Raw genomic sequence first — 21,676 nt, 5'->3', positions numbered from 1 at the left:
ACACCAACACAACAACCACACAACGATTCCTCACATGAGAGTGGACCCCACACACTGGGTCCACCCTCATGTGAGGGGTTGTTGTGTGATTGTTGTGATAATGTTGTGTATCAATCAAATCCCTTGACAATATATATGATTGAAGGGATAAATATTGAGATGTTAATATATACTTAATATGCAAAATTTCAATTGTTTAACTTAAAATAAGTTGTAAAAGACTCATTAAAATATCTTAAATTTCTCTTTAATCTCCCGTTCTTGCCTCCATCTCTGGGTTTTCGCCGGACAAGACGACAACTTGGAAAATTTCGGTCGCTAGACAAAAAAAAAGCGAAACATGGGGACCACAAACCCCCGTCCCACTCCTTACTTGCCACGAACGGGAGCTATCCACAGTGTGCCAACGCACAATAACAGTGTACATCCTAGATCCCAATATTCAACACTTGTTTACCAAGTAACTTTATTAGTAATTCAGGAAAAACTCCAAAATCAATTTTCGTGGCTAGCTTAATTTATAAATCATTTATTGTGATATAAAAAATAATTTAAAGGTCATCAGAATAGGCCAAAATAATAGTTTAGTTCCTCTAATCAAATTCTGTCAACACACTTGACGATTCCGTTAATATGCCACATCAGCACTAATAAAATTATGTTACACAGGGTGGCTGCATAGCCATCCTAGCCTGCTCTCGGGTGGCCCAGGAGCCAAGGGGGGAGCTAGCCACTCCAACTTGAGAGGCCAAATTGAAAAAAAAAAATTGGGAGGCTAAAATTAAAAAAATTAGGATTAAAATTTTAATTTATTTTTTTTTTATTTTTTTTTTTTTGAGGAGAACCCTGACCTCACAAGTTTTTTATTGGCTCTGTCACTGTTGCAAGCCATTTTAAATTTTACTTTTTGAAATCATTATTTTAATCCGTTAAAATCGCACATTTTAGAATTATTATTTTAAATTTTATTTTTTGAAATTACAAATCCAAATAAATCTTAAATATCAAATTCCCTTAAAAAAAAAAAAAAAAAAAAACTAAAAATGATTTTTTATTAGTAAAACTAACTATCCGAATTTAATTTCTCTACCAACTACAATTTCAATTCAGACCGTAACTATACTGTGCATCAATTGAAACTGATGGGCAATCAATTAATTTCTCTGCCCATCAAATCAATTCAAACTAATGGGCACCCGATTAATCTCTCTTCCCATCAATTCAAACCGTAGCTGTGTATTCCAGTGTTTTGGAAATACAAGCGTAAATGGGACCGACCCTAAAGAAAAAGAAAAAGAAAAAGAAAAATACTTAGAAAAATGAAGATAACAACAAACTAATTTTATATTTTTCCTAGTAATTTAACTTTATTTACGATAAACCACGTAGTGGGGGGTGGCTCGCCTGGTGTTTTAGGCTTTAGCCTTTAGCTCGTCGTGTCGTCTTTTGCTTTTCCACGTTTTCTGTTTGTCCGGCTTTTTCTTTGTTGTTTCCACGTTTTCAGTTTCTTTTTGTTGGTGTTTCCACGTTTTGTCCCACGTTACCCCTTACGTGTATCGGTGTGTAGGAGAACGTGGAACTGTGGGAACCGAACCATCACGCAAAAAGGCCTGACTGTACGAATTCTGGGTCCCACAAACAATCAGCTTACTCTGGGGTGGGGTCTACATTGACTCTACAGCGACCAGGAAATCGCCGGTTTATTATTCCAATAGCGTCACGGTTTTCTGAAACGGCGCCGCCTAACGTTAAAACAAGGAACGGTTTAGTTTATCCATTCTTGTCTATTAAAATTTATTTATTCAATTAAGATTATGTTAGTTGATTTATATGAACAAAGCTACAGCTACTATTAATTTATGTCAAAGGAATTTGATTTTATTTTCATGATATTTTTTTTCTTCCTTTTAAGTAATTTGACATTCAGAATAGTCATGCTAACATTTCTTATAAACACGTTAGCGTTAAGATATGGATTAATTAATTTATTGAATTTATCTTTTTCTATTAATTTTATTTTTTAAGATAAGTGATGAGGCAAAACTACTTTTAAAAAAAATCATATTAGTCATTCACTTTTATTATAATTAAATATTTTATGTGTATTAAGCTTCGCTTATTAAAAAAAAAATTAAATTCACATATAAAAAATACTAAAATATTAAAATAAATAATAATTTAACAGTATTGAACCTCAAAAGTCAAAACCCTCAAAGAAGGTCAGTGATTAGGTAACGTTTTAAATTATAAATTAAGATCTGAAGATAAAAGCTAATATTATATCCACCTTTGAAGACGATTCTGTTCACTTTTTGAGATTTTAAAACAAATAATTAATTTTTTTTTAAGTTCATGTATAATTCCAATTGTTATTTTTAACAAAGCATTTTTTTTTTTTTTTTGGTTAATACTTTCGCCATCATTTCAAAAGATCTTCTTGGAATTTTAAAAGATACGAAACATGCTACTAATAAATAGCTTGCAGTCTTGATGATTGATGAATGCTGAGCGAGCAATGTGCCCAAAAACTTTTTCGTTCTTTTTTCCAACGCAAATAAGAAGGAAATCCCACCCTCTATCTTTTTGTTTTACATTAAATGCAGATGTTTTATTTTATGGCTAAAATAAAATTTTGTAGTGTATATATATATAGCCAACATCTTGAAATATTCTTTAAAAATTTCAAAAATAAAATATTATATATATATATATACTTAAATAAATATAACAAAATAAAATTTTATAGGCTAGTTTGTATATGAGATTTTTTAAAAAAAATTATGAATGCCGTTCAAAAAAATTAAAATTATGTTTAGATAATTTAAAAAATAAAAAATAAAAGTGTAAATATATGTTTAGAAAAGTAAACTAAATTAAATATAATTAGAAAAAATATTAATAAAAAAAAGTAAAACTAAAAGTGAAAAATAATAAAAATAAAACTAAAAACCTAAAATTTAAAATTTAAGGAAAAGGATGGTGGAGCCACCCAAAAACGCTGGATGGCTTGACCATCCCATACACGTGGAAGTGATTTGGCCACCAACCCTAGGTGCTGGGATTGGTTCAACCATTTTTGAATTTTTTTTGTTCCTTAAATTTTTATTTTTTAAGTTGGGTTGCAAAAATTTGAGTTGGGTGTAAAAAGAAATTTGGTCTATTCCGAAGATAAATTGAAAAAAAAAAAAAAAAAAATTAAAAACAAAACACATCCAGACATATCAATATGGCTCCTTCGAATTCCACTGCTATTCATTGCGCGCAGGGATCAAATTCAGGAGGGAAATCCCACCCCCGTGTAAATGTAATGGTTCCTTCCTTTGCCACGCTTTGGATCTATCCTCCCATTATTCGCCACGTGTCCATTATGTACGGAAAATCTTTTTTTATTTTTTATTTTGGGGGCACTTTACGAGTATTATATTTCTTTTTTATATTTCCACGTATACACTTTACGCGTAGAGAGGGAGGGTGAATCCTGCGATGACCACAGACCACGCAAAGGCTGTACGGATTCTGGGTCCACAAAAAAAGCAGTTTGATAAAAACGGTTTTAAGAAAGAAATATAATCATCTGCGGATGGGTCTACCGTAATTGACTGTACAACGACCCGGGAGTCGTTCGGTTTTTCAAACGACGTCACGGTGCCAGCATTAGTTATCCTTTTGAGGAATATTTTTTATTTGTTTACACCAGCAAGTAACGATAAGGTTGCTTGGACTTTCAACTACTATTATTATTATTATTATTATTATTATTATTATCCCTAAGTTAGTCATTATTATTATTGTTCCTTTTTTTTTTTTTTTTGGGTAAGTAATTCCTTCTTTTCTTTCTTTCAACTTTCAGGTAATTTTACATTTAATGTTAGGATAAAAAAAAAAAATTTAAACTCAGAGTAGTCAGGCTAACATCTCCTATAGCCTTATATCATTTATTATCATTATGTACATTTGATTAGTCAACATTTAATTATACAAGTGATTTAAAAACACATAATTAGTTTTATGATTAGTCATTACGTAGACTTTTAGAGACTAAAGAAAGTATTCTTCTTCTTTTTTTTTTTTTTTAAAGATAACGAAAGTATATCTTTTAACAGTAATTTCTTTATTATGTACATTTTCATTAAAAATACGGTTAGTTATTTGTAAAAATTAAATAAATTTAAATATAATTCACATTTGATCCCTTGTTAGACAAGGAATCTAAACTCCTACAACCAAATGCCCGCTCCTCTCGGAGGAAGGAGAAGGGGGTAAAAATGTCAGAGACAAGCCGCCGTCCCATCCATTGGCTGCAACCCATATTTCCACGTCTCTTCCTCTCACCAGATTTTTTGTCCTATATATATATACGAGCTCTCACCCAGGTCGACGCTCACATACACTCTCTCAGTCGTCGTTTACTCTCGCCAGATCATTTGTCCTTTAAATTCATGCTCTGATTAACTGGCCCTCTTCTACGCTCTACACTTTCTTTTTGTCGCTCATTTCTTCTAAAGCCACAATGTCGTCGCGTCGAGGCGGTGGTAGGCAACCTGACTCTCGCCGGGACCAACCGTCCCCGGCGGCTTATCAAGGCGGCGGGAGAGGCAGAGGCGGAGGCGGAGGCGGTAGGGGTCGCGAAGGCGGAGGAGGAAGAGGAAGAGGTCGCGGTGCTCCTTCAACCTTCCCTCCGGCTCCTGCACCGGAAGCCTCCTTTCCGGCGAATCCTTCTCCGTCCGCTTCTCCTGCTGGACCTCCTTCAGCAACTCTAGCGTCGTCGGATTCTTCTGCGGCGTCGAGCTCGTCTAGGCCACCGGTTTCTTCTGAGGCGTCGAGTTCGTCTCGGCCACCGGTTCCAGATTCGACCTCTGCGGCTGGTCTGAGCCGTGAAATGAAGGAGAAGCTTACATTGCAGGCTTCGGCGCCGCCGACGTCATCGAAGGCAGTGGACTTTCCGAAGAGGCCCGGGTTTGGGACCATCGGGAAGAAAATCGTTGTCCGCGCGAATCATTTTCTGGTGGAAATCATGGACAGAGATCTCCATCACTACGATGTGAGTCTCCTAATTTTTTTTTTTTTGATTAATATTTTTTTAACCGGTCATATGCATTTAGGATGAAGGCCTTTTGGTTTACAATTGTTTTCCTTTTGTTTTCAAACCCACCCGTGGATTTTTGCATTCGTGGAATGTTAAAATGGTCCATTTCTGCTAATTTAGTATCAGTTTTTTTGGTTAGCAGATCCCTGGTTTGTGTGCGTTAGGGTGGGATACATGATATGTGTTGTTGTTTTAATTTAAATTGGTACAGGTTTCCATCTCACCTGAGGTTATTTCAAAGAAAGTCAGCAGAGATATAATTAACCAGCTAGTAAAGTTGTACATTGAGTCACACTTGGGTAAGCGAACTCCTGCATATGATGGCAGGAAGAGCCTCTATACGGCTGGGCCATTGCCGTTTCAGTCGAAGGAGTTTGTTGTCAAGTTAGACGATGATCGTGTCTCCCCATCTGCGCCAGTGAGGTATTTTTCTCTACGGAGTGTCTGTCTGTTCGAGTTTATCTCATCTTTGTCAACTTTATTTTTTCATTTTTAATTTTATCTGAATCCATTTTCTCCGTCCAACGTGCAGAAAGGAGCGTCAGTTCAAAGTGACTATCAAGTTAGCTTCTAAGGCTGACATTCATCATCTTCGACAGTATTTGAGCGGCAGGCAGCTGGATTCTCCTCAAGAAACCATTCAAGCTCTTGATGTGGTTCTTAGAGCGGCCCCATCACAGAAGTAATCTAATTTTTTTATCCTTTTAGAATTATGTACATTTTTTTGTCCTTGTATGTATAGATAGACAAAATATAAATCCTCTTACATGTATTAACATGTTTTGACGGTAGGTACAACGTTGTGGGGAGATCATTTTTCCATCCTGAGTTGGGCCGACCGGGTGAGCTGGGCAATGGTTTAGAGTATTGGAGAGGGTTTTATCAGAGTCTTCGTCCAACCCAAATGGGACTTTCCCTTAATATTGGTACTGCTTCTGTCTTCTCCTTTGGGGATTCATGTAGAGTAACTTGTTTCCATAAGAATTGCACTTACATTGCCTCGCTTTTGACATTTGATTCTAATGTCGCAGATGTGTCAGCTCGGGCGTTCTATGAATCGATTCTTGTGACAGATTTTGTTTCAAAACATTTTAATTTCAATCTTTCAAGGCCTCTGTCTGATCAAGATCGTCTGAAGGTTATTTTTGCTACTATAAGATTTTGTGCTTTATGATTTAACTGTCTTTGAATGAAAGATGCATGTACAGTGGGCTCTAATTTAAATTAGAGCTTATGCGAAAGGAGTGGGATGGATGAAATCTGGCTTGTTAAACCTTTTTTACTCATAAAAGACCTAGAAGACTAACAGAATTTAAGATCGTTAACATGCATATTGTCCTCCAAAAGAGATTTACTAAATTATTTTCATAATCATTTAAGAGAGGCTTGCTGTAAGAGTATTAGGATAAATGGTTCTCTTGTTTCCTTTTAGAATCATTAGCGGGATGGTGTCCCTTCCCATGCACTACACATACTATCTTTGTTTTTCTTTTCAGATATTTACTTGAGTGTTTTTTCTTACAATTGTTTGTTGATGCATGCATAAGTTCTTTTTTGTTCTTTTTTGTTTTGTTTTTTTCCGGTCTTTTTCTTTAGTTTATGGAGTAAATCTCTTTGCCTTTTGATTTCCAGATTAAAAAAGCACTGAGAGGAGTCAAAGTAGAGATTACTAATAGGGAGTATTCCAGAAGTTACAAAGTCACTGCGGTAACAACACAGCCAACGAGCCAGTTAACGTGAGTCACTACGATTCTTCTCCCTCCCTCTCTATATGAGTATATCACTTACCATCATGGATTGTTACTGTCTCTATCTCTCATCTCTGAATTTCTTTCTGGTGAATGCCTTTTTTTTTTTTTTTCCTGCTGATTATTGTCTGATTTTTGTTCCTATAGGTTTACTCTTGATGACCAGAAAACGAGAATATCAGTTGCTCAATATTATCGTGAGAAATATAATATTGCGCTTAAGAATGTGAATCTGCCAGCCCTTCAAGCTGGGAGTGATACAAAACCTATTTATTTGCCTATGGAGGTTGTCTCATTGCTATGACAGTTTTTATCCTTTTATTTTGTGTCAGCATTATGACTATCCTTCATCTCTGTTTCTGAAGGATTTTCTTTGTGTTACAGCTTTGTAAGATTTCTCCTGGACAGAGATACTCTAAGAGATTAAATGAAAGACAAGTGACTAATCTTTTAAGAGCAACTTGCCAACGGCCTCAAGATAGGCAAAATAGTATCAACCAGGTATTTTGATGATGTTTATTTGGTGATAAATTGTTTTTATGTCGTTTGTACGAGTCCATAACTTCAACCAATATGGTTTTGTTGAAATAAATTGAATGGAGACCTGCTTATGTCAGTAATGTAGTAATGGATTGTTCTCTTTTGCACAAGATGGTTAGGCAAAACAATTTTAAAGGCAATTCGCTTGTAAATACCGAGTTTGGAATTCAAGTAAGGGAGGAACAGCCATTGGTTGATGCTCGAGTTTTGCCATCTCCAATGGTAATTTTTGGTCTCTGTTTGTTTGAGCTTTTTAGGCAATGTTACGCTCAAATTTAATCTCAGTTTCACTTTTGCAGCTTTTATATGATAGACAAAGTGAACAACCTAGAATGGGGCAATGGAATATGATAAACAAGGTTAGATAGTTTAATTTTGTGGTTGGTTGCTTGGTTCTAGCAAATTATGCTTATTCTTTTTCACCTATCTACTGACAACCAGTAAATAGCATTACAACTATTTTGGAAGGTGGTTTTATTGCATCAGAAGTGATTTTTCTGCGAACACACTCTGCTTGCTAATACTTAAAAGGGAATGATTATTGAAATTGCTATACATGGACTGGGCCTGTGTAGCACAGTTATTGAAAATGGTGCTGGAATCATGAAGATATTTTAAGCTAGACTATCCTTTGTGATGCTGATATTGTAGAGAATGATCAACGGCGGTCGAGTGGATTTTTGGACATGTGTGAACTTCTCTTCGCGAGTCCACAGAGATTTTCCATTTGATTTTTGTGACCAATTGATTAGCATGTGCAGCAGCAAAGGAATGGTATGATTTCATCGATTAAATGATTACTTTTGATTGCATAATGTGCACATCCCATCGTGAATCTAAATAATTGACTTTGTGGATGCTTTTGAATGTCTTTCCAGGTTTTCAACCCAAACCCTTTGGTTCCCATACGTTCAGCTCATTCTAATCAAGTTGAGATGGCTCTCAGGGATATTCACAAGCAGTGTGTGCCAAAGTTTACAGAAATTGGGCAGGCAGGAAAACAGCTTCAGCTATTGATAATTATTTTGCCTGACATCACTGGGTCGTATGGTGAGTAGTTTCATTGGTGTTCAGACTTCGTGATAAGAACCAATATCTTTTGCTCAATTGATTACTTGCTGTTCACAGGGAAAATTAAACGAATATGTGAAACAGAACTTGGTATTGTTTCTCAGTGTTGTAAGCCTAACCAAGCTTCAAAGCTTAGTAAGCAATATCTTGAAAATGTATCCCTCAAAATCAATGTCAAGGTTTGTTCTATTTGATTTCTGATCGACTCTTGTAAAATTCTTGAGTTCTCAATTATTGAACTGAGAAGTAAAACCTTTACAGGTTGGGGGACGTAACACTGTGTTAAATGATGCTTTGCGAAGAAATATTCCTCTTGTGACTGATCGCCCTACAATTATATTTGGTGCGGATGTGACGCATCCCCAGCCAGGAGAGGACTCTTCTCCATCAATAGCAGCGGTATGTTCAGTAGTTTTCTTGCCCTTGTTTAACTTAGTTGTATTAAATGGTTCAATTGATTGACACAGGTAGTGGCTTCGATGGATTGGCCTGAGGTCGTCAAGTACAGAGGACTTTTCTCTGCACAGGCTCATCGTGAAGAAATCATCGAAGATCTCTATAAATCATCTCAGGATCCTCAAAGGGGCTTAGTTCATGGAGGAATGATTAGGTAGGAATTTGACATGCATAGTGCTTTATTGCTGTTGATTTTTTTTTTTGGGTCTCACCCCATTATCCATGGCCTCTTTTGCAGGGAACTACTTATTGCATTCAGAAGATCCACTAATCAGAAACCCTCCAGGATTATATTCTACAGGTAAAATTTGTTTTCAATCACCATTTTTTTTTTTTGTATGTCTTATCTTATACCGATTCGTTTTACTTGGCAGAGATGGTGTCAGTGAAGGGCAGTTTAGTCAAGTTCTGCTTTATGAGATGGATGCTATAAGAAAGGTATAGTTCTTGCTGTGAACTAAGGACTCAATGTATAGGAAGATACCAAGATCTGTCGAGACATGAATGCCTCAATAGTTTGAGAAAGTCAGAAGTTTCAAAAATTGATATGATTTATTGTTTGATTTGATTTGATTTGAATCTAATAGTGTTGCCTTTTCTTTTCTTCCCCTTTATTAATTTATTTTATTTTATTTTATTTATTTTTTTTCGTATTGTATTGTATTGTATATTGGCTTAATGCAATATTCTAGTATTTCTGAATGAATTGCTGCCAGAGCATTTCATGTACTTCAAAATCTGGAGTATGTTATGTGTACATCATAAAAGTAAAAACCATTTGTCATGTTTTTGATGTGATTGATTAGTGTTTTTTGTTGTTTCCTTTATGTGCACGGTTAGTTTGATGCAACTCTAATTTGTAAGACATTCTTCCAGGCCTGTCTCTCACTTGAGGAGGGATATCTACCGCCTGTTACTTTTGTGGTGGTGCAGAAAAGACATCATACACGGCTTTTTCCTGCAGATCATGGAAATCGTGATCAGACTGACCGGAGTGGGAATATTCTTCCAGGTTCTAGTTTCATCTCCCTTTGGTCAATTATAGTGTTTGTGTTTTTGGTTTCTATAGAATACTGATTTTGTAGAATCTCTATGTTTAGGTACTGTTGTCGATACCAAGATTTGCCATCCAACGGGGTTTGACTTTTACCTCAACAGCCATGCTGGAATTCAGGTAAAACTAGAGCCATTTGGTCGAATTAACTTTCAAAGCCCTCTTTTTTTAAGTTATGTACGGGTTTTTAAGCATGGGTAAAGACACGTTGATTGTAAAGATATAATTTGATTTTTCATTTGTATTGCTGCACTTGTAGGGAACTAGCCGGCCGACACACTACCATGTGTTGTATGATGAGAACAAATTCAGTGCAGATTCCTTACAGACGTTAACAAACAATTTATGTTACACGTAAATGAACTCTTGATCCTCGTTCTTTTGCCTTGTGACCATGCATAGCAATACTTTTCTGCTTTCTGTATTTTGTTACTTACTAAGTCCTTTTCAGGTTTGCAAGGTGCACTCGATCAGTTTCAATAGGTTTGATCTCCTCCTCGCCTTTTCTTTTTATTTTTTTATCTAAATTAGCATCAAGGTTTGGATGCTATTTACGCAACTGAAATGATATTTTGCCTATGCAGTGCCTCCGGCGTATTATGCCCATTTGGCGGCATTCCGAGCACGGTACTACATTGAGGGTGACACATCGGACAGCGGCTCCACAGTTGGGAGTGAGGGCAGAGTGGAGTTCCGGCCCCTTCCTCTGATCAGGGAAAACGTGAAGGACGTGATGTTTTATTGCTGAATCAGTTGGCCCTTTCCGTTGCGTGGCATAGATAAGCCTAACTTTTTGGTAATACGTGCTTTTCTTGCCTTTTGAAGCATCGGAATGAAAATGCAGTACATGAATGAATGGGTATATGATAGTAGAGTTTATGTTGGCAAGGGCTTTTGAGATTTTGATTTTGTTTTTTGGGCATTATCTTCCCATTTGCTCAAACTTTTGGCTCTGTAAATGTGCATCTAAACCCGTGGTTGTAATGGTGTTTATACTTCACATTTCAAAGGAAATCTATATATTCTTGCCAACTTCTGGCTTTGCCATGTGCTTTTGAACCCTGGTTGTAGGACTCTTGAAAGTGTTGCACAAGGCACTATGAATGGCTCTTGCCCTTACAGTGTTGTATTTAACCCCATAATTTATAAAGAAAAACATAAGGAATGATTAGCTTTTCCATTCTTTTTCTTTTAACTATTCTAATACAACAAACCCTCCTTGAGAATCTTATATCTGTTGTGTAATGTAAATGGTGCTTTTGGATACTCTTTTTTTTCTTTTTTTTTTTTTTGCTTCGAATCCTCCCTACTTAAGGTCACTCGCTCAATTTATTTATTTTAGCTAATAAGTTTTAAAAGTCACCATAAATTATTATCTATTTTTTTTACTATATTATTTAATTTATTATTATTATTATTATTATTATTTTAATTCTAAGACATTTTTTCAATGATAAGTGAATTTTTTTTTTTTTTTTAATTATTTGTTATGAAATTGCCAAATTTTGTGTTTTCATTTGAGGTGGTTTGCGTAAGTGTGTCCTTAAAATGATAAACATAAATTGTCATATAAAAATACTTTGAAATACAATAAGTGTGCCCTTAAAATTACAAACATAAATTTCGTCATATAAAAATACTTTGAAATACAATTTTTCAAATTTAAGACATATTAAAATATTGTAATGGCGTAAATGGAGTTTTGGTGAGAGAGTGAAAGAAAGAGAGACAAATAAAAAAGAAGAGATGTTTGTGTGAATTAAATAACCATTTTAACCTAAAAGTGAAAGCCATTAGAAATGCTATAAGGCGCGTACCTCTATAATGTTTGTCAAAATTTAAACTCACTGTTTGAAAGTTAACATACATGCAATGAAATTACAAAAGAAAAAAGAAAAATCAAAAGAGTGGCTTGTGGATCATTCCATTTTGAATCGCTTTTCATGCTCCCTTGAGTCCTGGACCATCAAACCTCTATTTCTATGCATCAAAAATACCAAAAACAAAGAGATCCATTAACTCACAAATCAACAAAAAGCAATTAATTACACCTTTATTAGAGCATCTCCAATAGGCCGTTCAAATGGTTCACAATATAACTATTATGAGCTATTTTACTCCTCCAAAACTTTCATTTTTATTTATTTATAAAAGTACAGTAGCATCTTAATCTTTTTTTTATCCTTTTATCTCCCCACTCTCTCTTAGCTTTAACAATAAAAAATACATTGAAAATAATATTTAAAACAAGTAAAGAGTGAGATAGATAATATATATATATATACATATATATAATGTGTATTTTGAGTAACTGAAATAACCTCTCGAAAATGCTCATAAAACTCTTTTTCCCTATTCTAGTTTTGAAAATGGTCCAAATTTTCTATGAGAAAGAGATTGAAATTACATCTAAACCGCTCAAACAACTACAGGAGATATTCCGTAGTTTTTTTTACAACATCCAAGCCAAATCACTCAAAATACATTGATTTGAAAATCAACTTCCTTTTTCTTGTCTTATATTCAAGAGGAAATCTATTTTTGTCACGCTTATATTGCAGTCACATCTTCAATAGACCATCTCTTGCAGAATTAATCATTAGGTCTTCTAGGAGACTAGTCCCCACTGCTGGGTCTTATCCTATCTTGCACTGCTGGGCCTTAGCCTATCTTGGGCATAGTAGCAGCAAGCCTTGTATTTGATTAAGTTTTTTCGGGTCTTGAATTCATTTGATCTTTTTTTTTTTTTTTTTTTTTTTTTTTTTTTTTTTTTTTTTTTTTTTAACATGTCCACATAAGAGGGGGAAGGGGATTCGAACTAGTGACCTCTGCTTCATGAGGCATAATCCCCAACCGATTGAGGTACCCATTGGGACGAATTCATTTGGTCTATATTATTAATAAGGTTGCAATTTTTGACACGACTTATAAATTCAATACGAACACAATACAGAGTTATATGGTTTGAGTTTAATGTAAACGGTGCAGGTCATAAACCCAGGTCATAAACCCATAGTTTAATAAAAAGTTAAACTACGAATTCAATACGTAGTTTAATAAAAAGTTTTAAGTTATTATATTAGAATGCTACATTTAATTTAAGAAACAAAATATGTAGACGTATATTGTAAATTATCTTGTAAGGAAGCAAAATAAATCACATGTATTCAATTTGTATAGACATTAATTCAAGAGACCTTTTACATAATATAGGAATTCACAAAAACAAACAAAATATTGTACTCACATCATTGCTATAACTTGATTAGGGAAGAAAAAAAAAAAAAAAATCATTTGGGACATTTACTTTTATGTGCTTTCAAGCACATCCAATTTGGCTTGTAAAACCAAGGTCAAGCTTTCTTGGCTGGAATTTTTTTTAGGGTAAAGTCCACATATTTCTTTTAAACTATTACTCAATTAATAATGTCCTTCACAAACTACCGAAAATTATCAATGTTTCCCCAACCACGAAAATACCTTTGATAAAATAAAAAATAAAAAATAATAATAATTAAAAAAAACTAAAAAAAGAATTAAAAAAGAAATACATAAAAACAAAGGGTAGCCAAATTTAAAAATTAAAAGAAAAATTAAAAAAGTTTTCATTTTTTTAAGAAATTGAAATTTTCCTTTTTTTAAAAAAAAATTAAAATTTATAAAATTTTTGTTTTTTTAAAGTAAAAATTTTAGTTTTTTTTTTTTAAAAAAAAAATTTTATAGGGGTATTTTTATTTTATTGCAAAGATTGTAAGGTCATTTTTGTCTTTTTGGCCTTGGGGGTACATAAACAATGTTTTGGTAGTTTGAGGGACATTGTCCCAATTGGATTTTTTTTTTTTTTTTTTTTTTTTTTTTTTTTTTTTTGTGGGGATATTGTCAATTGGGTGGTAATTTGAAGGGGGTATGTTGACTTTTCCTAATTTTTTTATGTTTGGTAAGACAATTTCACGCTTTTGAATTCAATTATTTACATTTGTGCCCTACTTTAAGAATCTCGATGACAACTTGAGGTAGAGGGAGGGGGAGATATTGAAGTATGATTTAGGGGAAAAGTACACGTACCTCCCTCAAATTACTATCCAATCGACAATGTTCTCCCAAACTTTCAATTGCGACAATGTCCTCAAATTATCAAAATATTGTCAATGTATCCCCAAAGACTAGCAAAAGAACAAAAATGACCTTACATTTTTTTCAATAAAACTAAAACACCCCTATATATATATATATATACACGACAAAATTTTAATTTCTTTTTTTTTTTTTTAAAAAAAAAAAAAAAAAAAGAGGAAAAACTTTGAATTTTTAAATTTGGCCACCCTTGGTTTTTATGTACTTTTTTTTTTTTTTTTTTTTTTTTTTAAATTTTTTAATTTTTTTATAGTTTTAGTTTTTTTTATTAAGGATATTTTCGTCATTAGGGGAACATTGATAATTTTTGATAGTTTTTTTTTTTTTTTTTGGGGGGGGGGGGGGGGAACATAATTTTTGGTTGTTAAGAGCAAACAAATATTGAGATTTGAGTAGTTAATTATATTACTTTAGGGTTTAAATTCAAGGCATAATATTATAGATGTTAATTTTTAACACCATCCGCAAACCCAATACATACTCAACACGAAATTAAAATGTCAGGGTTGTAGTCTGACCTATTTAATCAAATGAATCATGTTAGGATTGACTTATATAGTCTTATACATATGCTTCGACACTATCCAAACTCAACATGTGATATAGTGCATGCAATTTTTAACATTACCTGAGAACCTAACACAAACCCAATACAAAATTAGAGGATTATAGTTGAGGGGTTTGACCTGTTCAATTAAATGGGTCGGGTTAGGATTGGCTTATATAGTCTTATACTTGTGCCTCTACACAACCCAAATCAGACACACAAATACGAATTGTCACCCCCCCCCCCCCACATAATACATGATAAATTAATAGTTGACTTTCTATTTTCAAATTATGTAAATCCCATTTTAAATATGGGTTATCAATCCGGGTAAATGAGAAAGAAATGTTAGCCATTTGGGCTGCTGTATAGGCTATTAGGCCCAAACTACGTTGATCTTTAATTTCACAATCTACTCTTCATTTTGTGTAACATTTTAAATTTAATATCTAAAATTGTAGCTAAATAATGCCCTGAAACTTCCATCCAATATCCACAGAAAACTTTATTTGTAGAAGCAAATCAAAACGCATCAGCCACATCATCATCATCTTCAAATCAGCAAGCATATAGCCAGAAGAATTGGCATGAAGAGAAACATTTCTCCGATCTTAAGGATATATAAAAGAGAAAAATTTGAAACAGTTTTGAAGAAAATAAGAAATTGAAACTCACCTGCCCTTCTCATGAAAAAGTAAATAAATAAATAAAAATAGGGGGTTTGGGGTGGCCGCGCGACACTCCTTTAGCCCCATTTGGGGTGGCTGCTATGCAACGAAATAAAATCACGACTTCCTAAGAATTTGGAATATTTGAAGACGGAAATCTCGGAATAAAACTGCTTTTTGGTCCCGAAAATTTCGATTCACTAACGAACCAAACAAAACGCAAATGAACGTGAGTTTTTGTTTGGGCGTAAATAAATTGTACCATATAGCAGTTATTTTCATCAAACGAAATAAAATTACGACGTCCTAAGAATTTAGAATATTTGAAGACGGAAATCTCGGAAAAAAACTGCTTTTTGGTCCCCCCTCAAACCCCCCCTCCCCCCATTTTTTTTTATTATTATTTTTAAATAATATTTTAAGTTTTTAAATTTATAATATATTAAAAAAATAATATTTTAAGATGATGTGGTGATAAAGCTAATGTGGCACTAACAAAAATTAAAAAATTAGATAAAAAAAAATCACAAAATGACTGATTTCAAATCTACAACAACTTAAGTTGCAAAAATTAATAATAATAATAAATTAAATTAAGGATTTTTTTAAAAGTAAACATAATTCGAGGGTTAAGTCAATTTTTTTTTTTTTTTTTTTTTTATTATTATTAATTTAAATCCTGTCCTCTATTGGATCTGGGGCTTGTCGTCAAGTAACCCCCCCCCCCCCCCCCCCCCCCCCCAACACACGCACTTTTTAGGGGAGGGACCTGGGCGGTGACGTTGCCTTGTGAGTTGTGAGCATGATCTCATTCTCATTTCTCTCACACGGACAAAAATCAGTTGCAAATCGTGAAGAATTAACTGAAACCTACAACCTCAAGTTACTAGGAATGGGGGCCCCACAATACTTGGACAAAGATTTTCTTTTGAGCTATTCCTCTGTCTAACTGTCTTCTCCGATCTCCATCACAGAAGTTTGGACAAAGATTATCTTAATCAATCACAGCAATCACTCAACTTAAAAGAAAAATAATACACTTATATTTTTTTATTTTTTGGTACATTTATTTATAATTAAGTTTTAAATTTATTATTAAATTTGTGGGTCTAATGTAAATCTCATAAATTTAAAAGTATAAAAATAACATTTTTCGTGACCAAAATCATATATATATTCGTCAAGATCGTAATTTAAAAATAAATAAATAAATAAATAAAATACTGCATAGGAAAGGGCTATAAATTAACTAATTAAGGAGAGCTTTTTTTAAAGTCGTCGGAATGAGTAGGCAGGTCTACGGTTCAACGGCCTACAATGGAATCCACCGAAGCCATCACACATACCCCACATGTCCAGAAGAGCTTGGACTAGCAATTGGATGACTCTAAACTCTAAATTCTTTGGGGATTGAAATTTATGATAATTATTTTTGGTTAGCAACTTCAACAAGTAATGTGGAAATTTTTATATGAAATATAGGAAAAAAATTTATTTATCATTCTTTATATTTCATCACTTTTACAATAATATTTTCAAATTTTTAAAAGTATCGATTTAAAGTCACCATCTTTCAATTTTTTGCAATATTAACTATTCCGTCCAAATTCAACTTTAAATCAAACGGTTGACGAGTAAAATAACCCTTATACCACTAAAATGTTTATAAAATTATAAAAATACCTTGATTTAATTATTACAAAAAAAAAAAAAAAAAAATCTGACCAACGTGAGCCGAACCACCAATGGGTCACATTTTTTCAAAAAAAAAAAGAGCATGGAGGGGTCTTTTGGAAATTTCATTTTAGGAGTTAATGTTGAATTTGATGAAATTGTTGACATTGCAAAAAAAAATGAAAAATGATGGCCATAAATTAACACTTTTTTAAGTTTAAGAGTGTGATTGTAAAAGTGATGAAAGATCATAAGTTTTAAATAAAATTTTCCCCTAAAATTTATCAGTCAAAAAATAAAATTAGATTGTCCAATTATCTACCATAAATATGGGTCTTATATGAAATCTCTTAATATTACTTACATGAATTGTTAAGGAATCAGGACCTTTTACAATTATTTGCTCGAATTTAAGAGAATTCAAGCAGGTGATTGTGAGATATCACTTATGAAATCTTTCTGACCGGCCACAGAGAGGTTGATTTAACGGCAATGAAACTTTTTTTTTTTTTTTTAAGTTATCGGCAATGAACTTAAAATCATTCCTATTTTAAATTCTAATGTAAAATAGTTAATTAAATTTTTAAAAAATATTTTCATTCATTTTTTTAAATCAAATTTATTTTGCATTTCTTCTACATTCTCCGCAATACTTTTTTAAATGTATGGAAGCATTGCAGCTCCGTGGATAAGTTTTATATATATATATATATATATATATATTTTCTCTCCTTTCTCCGTATCTTTCTTTCTTTATTTCTTTTTCCCTCTCTCCCAATCTTCCGTCCACAGTAAAAATATATATATTAAAAAATTTATTTTAATAAAATATAAAAGAATTTAGATAAACGAATGTATGATAAGTTTTGAAAAAATGACTAACTAAAATTGGAAAAACAATTTTTACTTGCCCATTTTAAATAGAAATTTAGATAAGTTATTGATGATGATCTTACTCTCACTCTCCATTTATTTCAACGTTCAATGTTTTCCGGTGTTTAACTTAGCTCGTATGGAAAATGAGTGATAGGAGAAAAAGGCCTGCGAATTCTGGCGATGGTATGGTGATTTGAGAAGGAGAAATTTAAACTTAAAAAATGATTTATTATTTTTTTAAAAGGGAAACCATTTCACAAAAATTAAATAAAGTTTTCTTGTCAACCAAAAATATTTTCGGTTTGACCACGATTTTCAATCATATCAAACACCAAAAAAATACATAAAACATTTTACGTGAAAAATAAAATAAAATAAAATAAAAATTGGTAGACTATGGCTTGGCCTCTTTTGAGGGAATGCCTATAAATCCTTGGTGTTGTGGGTGAGATACTACTTTGGTTATGCCCGAATAAAGGATCCATCGATCCTTTACTTTCACCTACAATCTTTTGTCTAAAAAAAATATTAAAAATTGCAAGGGTATACATGTAACATAGAAATGTTTTAAAAAGAGAAAGGCCTTCCAATTGAAGATAAATAAAAAGATTCTCTTCAATTTTTGTTACGTGCTCCCGAAGGTATGTTCATTTGAATCATATGACATTAATATAGTCTTCAGGACATATGATAATAGCATTATAGTACTGATTTCTCTTTATGGTTCTGTTTATTTGGGTGTAAAATATTTTTTGAATAATGTTTTTTGTATTTTTTTAATGTTTAGTGCGACTAAAAGTTATATATAGTCAAACCGAAAATATTTTCGATTTGACAAAAAAACTTATTTGGTTTCAAAAAAAATGGTATCTATTATTATTATTATTATTTCGTAAACCATTTTTCGAGTTTGAGCTTCTCATTTTCAAACCGTTGGACCTCTGCTAAAGGTTGCCGAAAGTTGTCGGTCATTTTCTGATGTCACTCATTTTCTGTACAAGTCAAACGCTGAAAAATATTTTCAAAGAAATCATCTTTTATAAAAAATGATTTTGTTAAAAAGTTTTTTAGACGGAAAATATTTTACATTCAAACAAATGGAGTATTGGTTACAAAATTAGGCTTAATTAATAAGTTTAATCAACTTGGTCCAGCCCCAAAGTAAAACATCTTGGCTCTGCCAATAGCTGGATCTCATATGCCTTCTCTCTATTTTCTTTCTTCCTCTTCTTCTTTTTTTATTTTTATTTTTTGTGTGAAAGCATATAAAAGTTATTGTAATAAGAAGAAGAAGAAGAGGAAATAGAACAAGGAAAGAATATTATTACCTTTCCATGGTAAGATTCGTTCTATAAGGGCTCTAGGTTACAAAACAAGCAAGAAATGAAATAAAATAAAATCCAAAGTGTGGGGGTCCTTTTTGAAAGCATACATATCAAACGAGGTATCTAGGGTTTGATTCTGTTTGATGCTTTTCTATGGGGAGGAGAAACGTGGCCAATTCTTTTACTTTTTCTTTTTTTTTTTTAATTCTTCAATTGTTATTTATTTGGTACTGAGTGTCGTATGTTCATGGAGGCATGCCTTAATTAATGTATCTTGTATATTACACAAAAATAATTGTACTCCCAAGGGAGGAATCAAGATTTTTTGCGTGGGTTTGAACCTGCGTAAATAAATATATATTATGTGTATTGTGCGCGTTTATGTAAAATAAAATCAGACAAATCTTAAAATTAAAATCATACTAAGTCATAAATTATAACTATATACGAAAGTTATATGCATAGCTATGAAATCATCCTTAAAAAAGCTTCACTTTTGAATGCAAAGTTTAGAGTTTGCTATATCATCAAGCCATATAGGACGGTGAAAAAGTCATTGTTGATGGGTCATAGTATAAAAATAAGATTTTTATTAGACTTCAATGTTTTTTAAGTTGCCGAAAACCCTAACTACTAAGGTTGTACAAGCAGGCGAATTTAACCACAACTGATATGCGATTGTGAATAATAACTATATTCAATAATCGCAATAATCGCACGGATGCCAACAATAAATACATGATACGGATGCAGATACCTAAAAGTAATAAGCGTATTAACAGATATAGCCAGTAACCACATTCGCATCTGCATGTACAGCCCTACCAACGATTAAGGTAGTTCTGCCCGTCTTCCAAACATTACATTCTCAAGATTAAAAAAATAAAAACTCAACAAAATAGAGTTCGATCTCTCTCTTTCCACACACTCTCCCTTTCTATTTCTATATGTTATTTTCTTTCTTTTTAAAAAAATAAAATAAAAAATTGGATTTTTTTTTTTTTTGGCCACTACAACTATATACTTTAGCAATTAGGCCTAGGCAAAAGTTAAGACTTTACAAAAGAAGGGGAATCAAGTCTCGTCCCGCTAAAAACTTATCATCAAAGTTAGGTTTCTAATTTTCACATTTAAAACATTTGATCCCTCTTCAAGAGTTTCTCCTTTTCCTTTTCCAACAGCAATTACAGTCGAAATGCCATTGCCCATATATATATATATATATATATACACAACTTCTTCAATCTTATCTCCACCAAATTATTCCTTTCTTAGCCAAATATGATGCCAGCACCCGATTCACCAACTACCTCAAAATAAAATTCAGAAATCTTGTGATCAGTACTTAAATATCATTTCAAATTATTATTAATTATTATTATTATTTTTTTATCAATTTCTAATTTAAAATAATTAATGATTCAACACAAAAATGGAACTAGCACTGATTAACCGAGCAACAAATTAAGGAACTTCAAAGTGAAATTAGTAGCCTTTTTTAAAAAAAATAAAAAATAAAAACACCCTTTAAAAATCATTAACAAACAGAATAATTAAAGTGTGGTGCTGTCACATGAAGTAAACAAAAAAACAAGAGACATATTTGAATATTGTTTTTTGGGAGGAGAAAAGAAAAGTGGTCTTAGGTTATAAATTGGAATTTTATTTGTACGGCAATTGTTCCATCCATGCATGCAGGATTTCACATGCATGTGTTTATTCGCCCCCTGTGTATCTTGCAAACGAAGCAAACGACGTCACGGTGCCAGCGCGGCACAGCATTAGTTTTCCTTTTGAGGAATATTTTTATTTGTTTATACCAGCAAGTAACGATAAGGTTGCTTGGACTTTTGTTCCTTCGGCCGTAAAAGTGCCCCATTATCATTATCATTTTTTTTTTTTTTTTGAACAACATTATCATTATCATTATCATTATCATTATTATTATTATATTTTATTTGTTATAATATTTATTCATTTTCTTTTCTTTTTTTTCAACTTTCAGGTAATCTTACATTTAATGTTAGGATAAAAAAAAACATTTAAATTCAGAGTACTCAGGCTAACGTCTCCTATAGGCTTATATCATTTATTATGCACATTTTTTTTAAAAAAAAACACATAATTAATTTTATGATTAGTCAATACTTAAGACTTTTAGAGACTAACGAAAGTATATCTCTCTCTTTTTTTATTTTTTTTATTTTTATAGATAACGAAAGTATATCTTTTAACAGTAATTTCTTTGTTATGTACCTTTTAATTAAAAATACGGTTAGTTATTTGTAAAAATTAAATAAATTTAAATATAATTCACATTTTATCCCTCGTTAGACAAAGGAATCTAAACTCCTACAACCAAATGCCTGCTCCTCTCGGAAATGTCAGAGGCAAGCAGCCGTCCCACCCATTGGCTGATTTGGCGCCAACCCATATTTCCACGTCTCTTCCTCTCACCAGATTTTTTGTCCTATATATATACGAGCTCTCACCCTGG

The 21,676-nt window shown here is 32.7% G+C and overlaps 1 protein-coding gene across 1 annotated transcript; it reads left to right on the top strand.

Annotated features, from left to right (window-relative positions):
- Positions 1–4,263: 4,263 nt before the first annotated feature.
- LOC133878611 (protein argonaute 5-like) lies at positions 4,264–11,002 on the top strand. The gene is made up of 22 exons (XM_062317175.1): positions 4,264–5,041; positions 5,298–5,509; positions 5,619–5,768; positions 5,879–6,012; positions 6,118–6,224; positions 6,719–6,822; positions 6,982–7,120; positions 7,219–7,335; positions 7,486–7,596; positions 7,674–7,733; positions 8,026–8,148; positions 8,253–8,424; positions 8,503–8,624; positions 8,707–8,844; positions 8,913–9,055; positions 9,140–9,202; positions 9,276–9,339; positions 9,778–9,913; positions 10,002–10,075; positions 10,215–10,309; positions 10,407–10,438; positions 10,540–11,002. Exons 1-22 carry the CDS (start codon positions 4,511–4,513, stop codon positions 10,701–10,703), a joined length of 2,991 nt encoding a protein of 996 aa, XP_062173159.1. The 5' UTR covers positions 4,264–4,510; the 3' UTR covers positions 10,704–11,002.
- Positions 11,003–21,676: the final 10,674 nt, after the last annotated feature.

This window comes from Alnus glutinosa, chromosome 9, assembly GCF_958979055.1.
Source record: "Alnus glutinosa chromosome 9, dhAlnGlut1.1, whole genome shotgun sequence".
Taxonomy (NCBI): Eukaryota; Viridiplantae; Streptophyta; class Magnoliopsida; order Fagales; family Betulaceae; genus Alnus; species Alnus glutinosa.
Note: the sequence above shows the minus strand (reverse complement) of the source record. Positions and strands in the feature narration are given on the sequence as shown.

Bases quoted from the DNA above. Each gene is read 5' to 3' on its own strand.
- LOC133878611 (XM_062317175.1), top strand. From the start codon at position 4,511: ATGTCGTCGCGTCGAGGCGGTGGTAGGCAACCTGACTCTCGCCGGGAC. The intron at 6,013-6,117 runs GTACTGCTTCTG...CTAATGTCGCAG, and splicing joins GGGACTTTCCCTTAATATTG to ATGTGTCAGCTCGGGCGTTC. The intron at 9,056-9,139 runs GTAGGAATTTGA...CCTCTTTTGCAG, and splicing joins GTTCATGGAGGAATGATTAG to GGAACTACTTATTGCATTCA.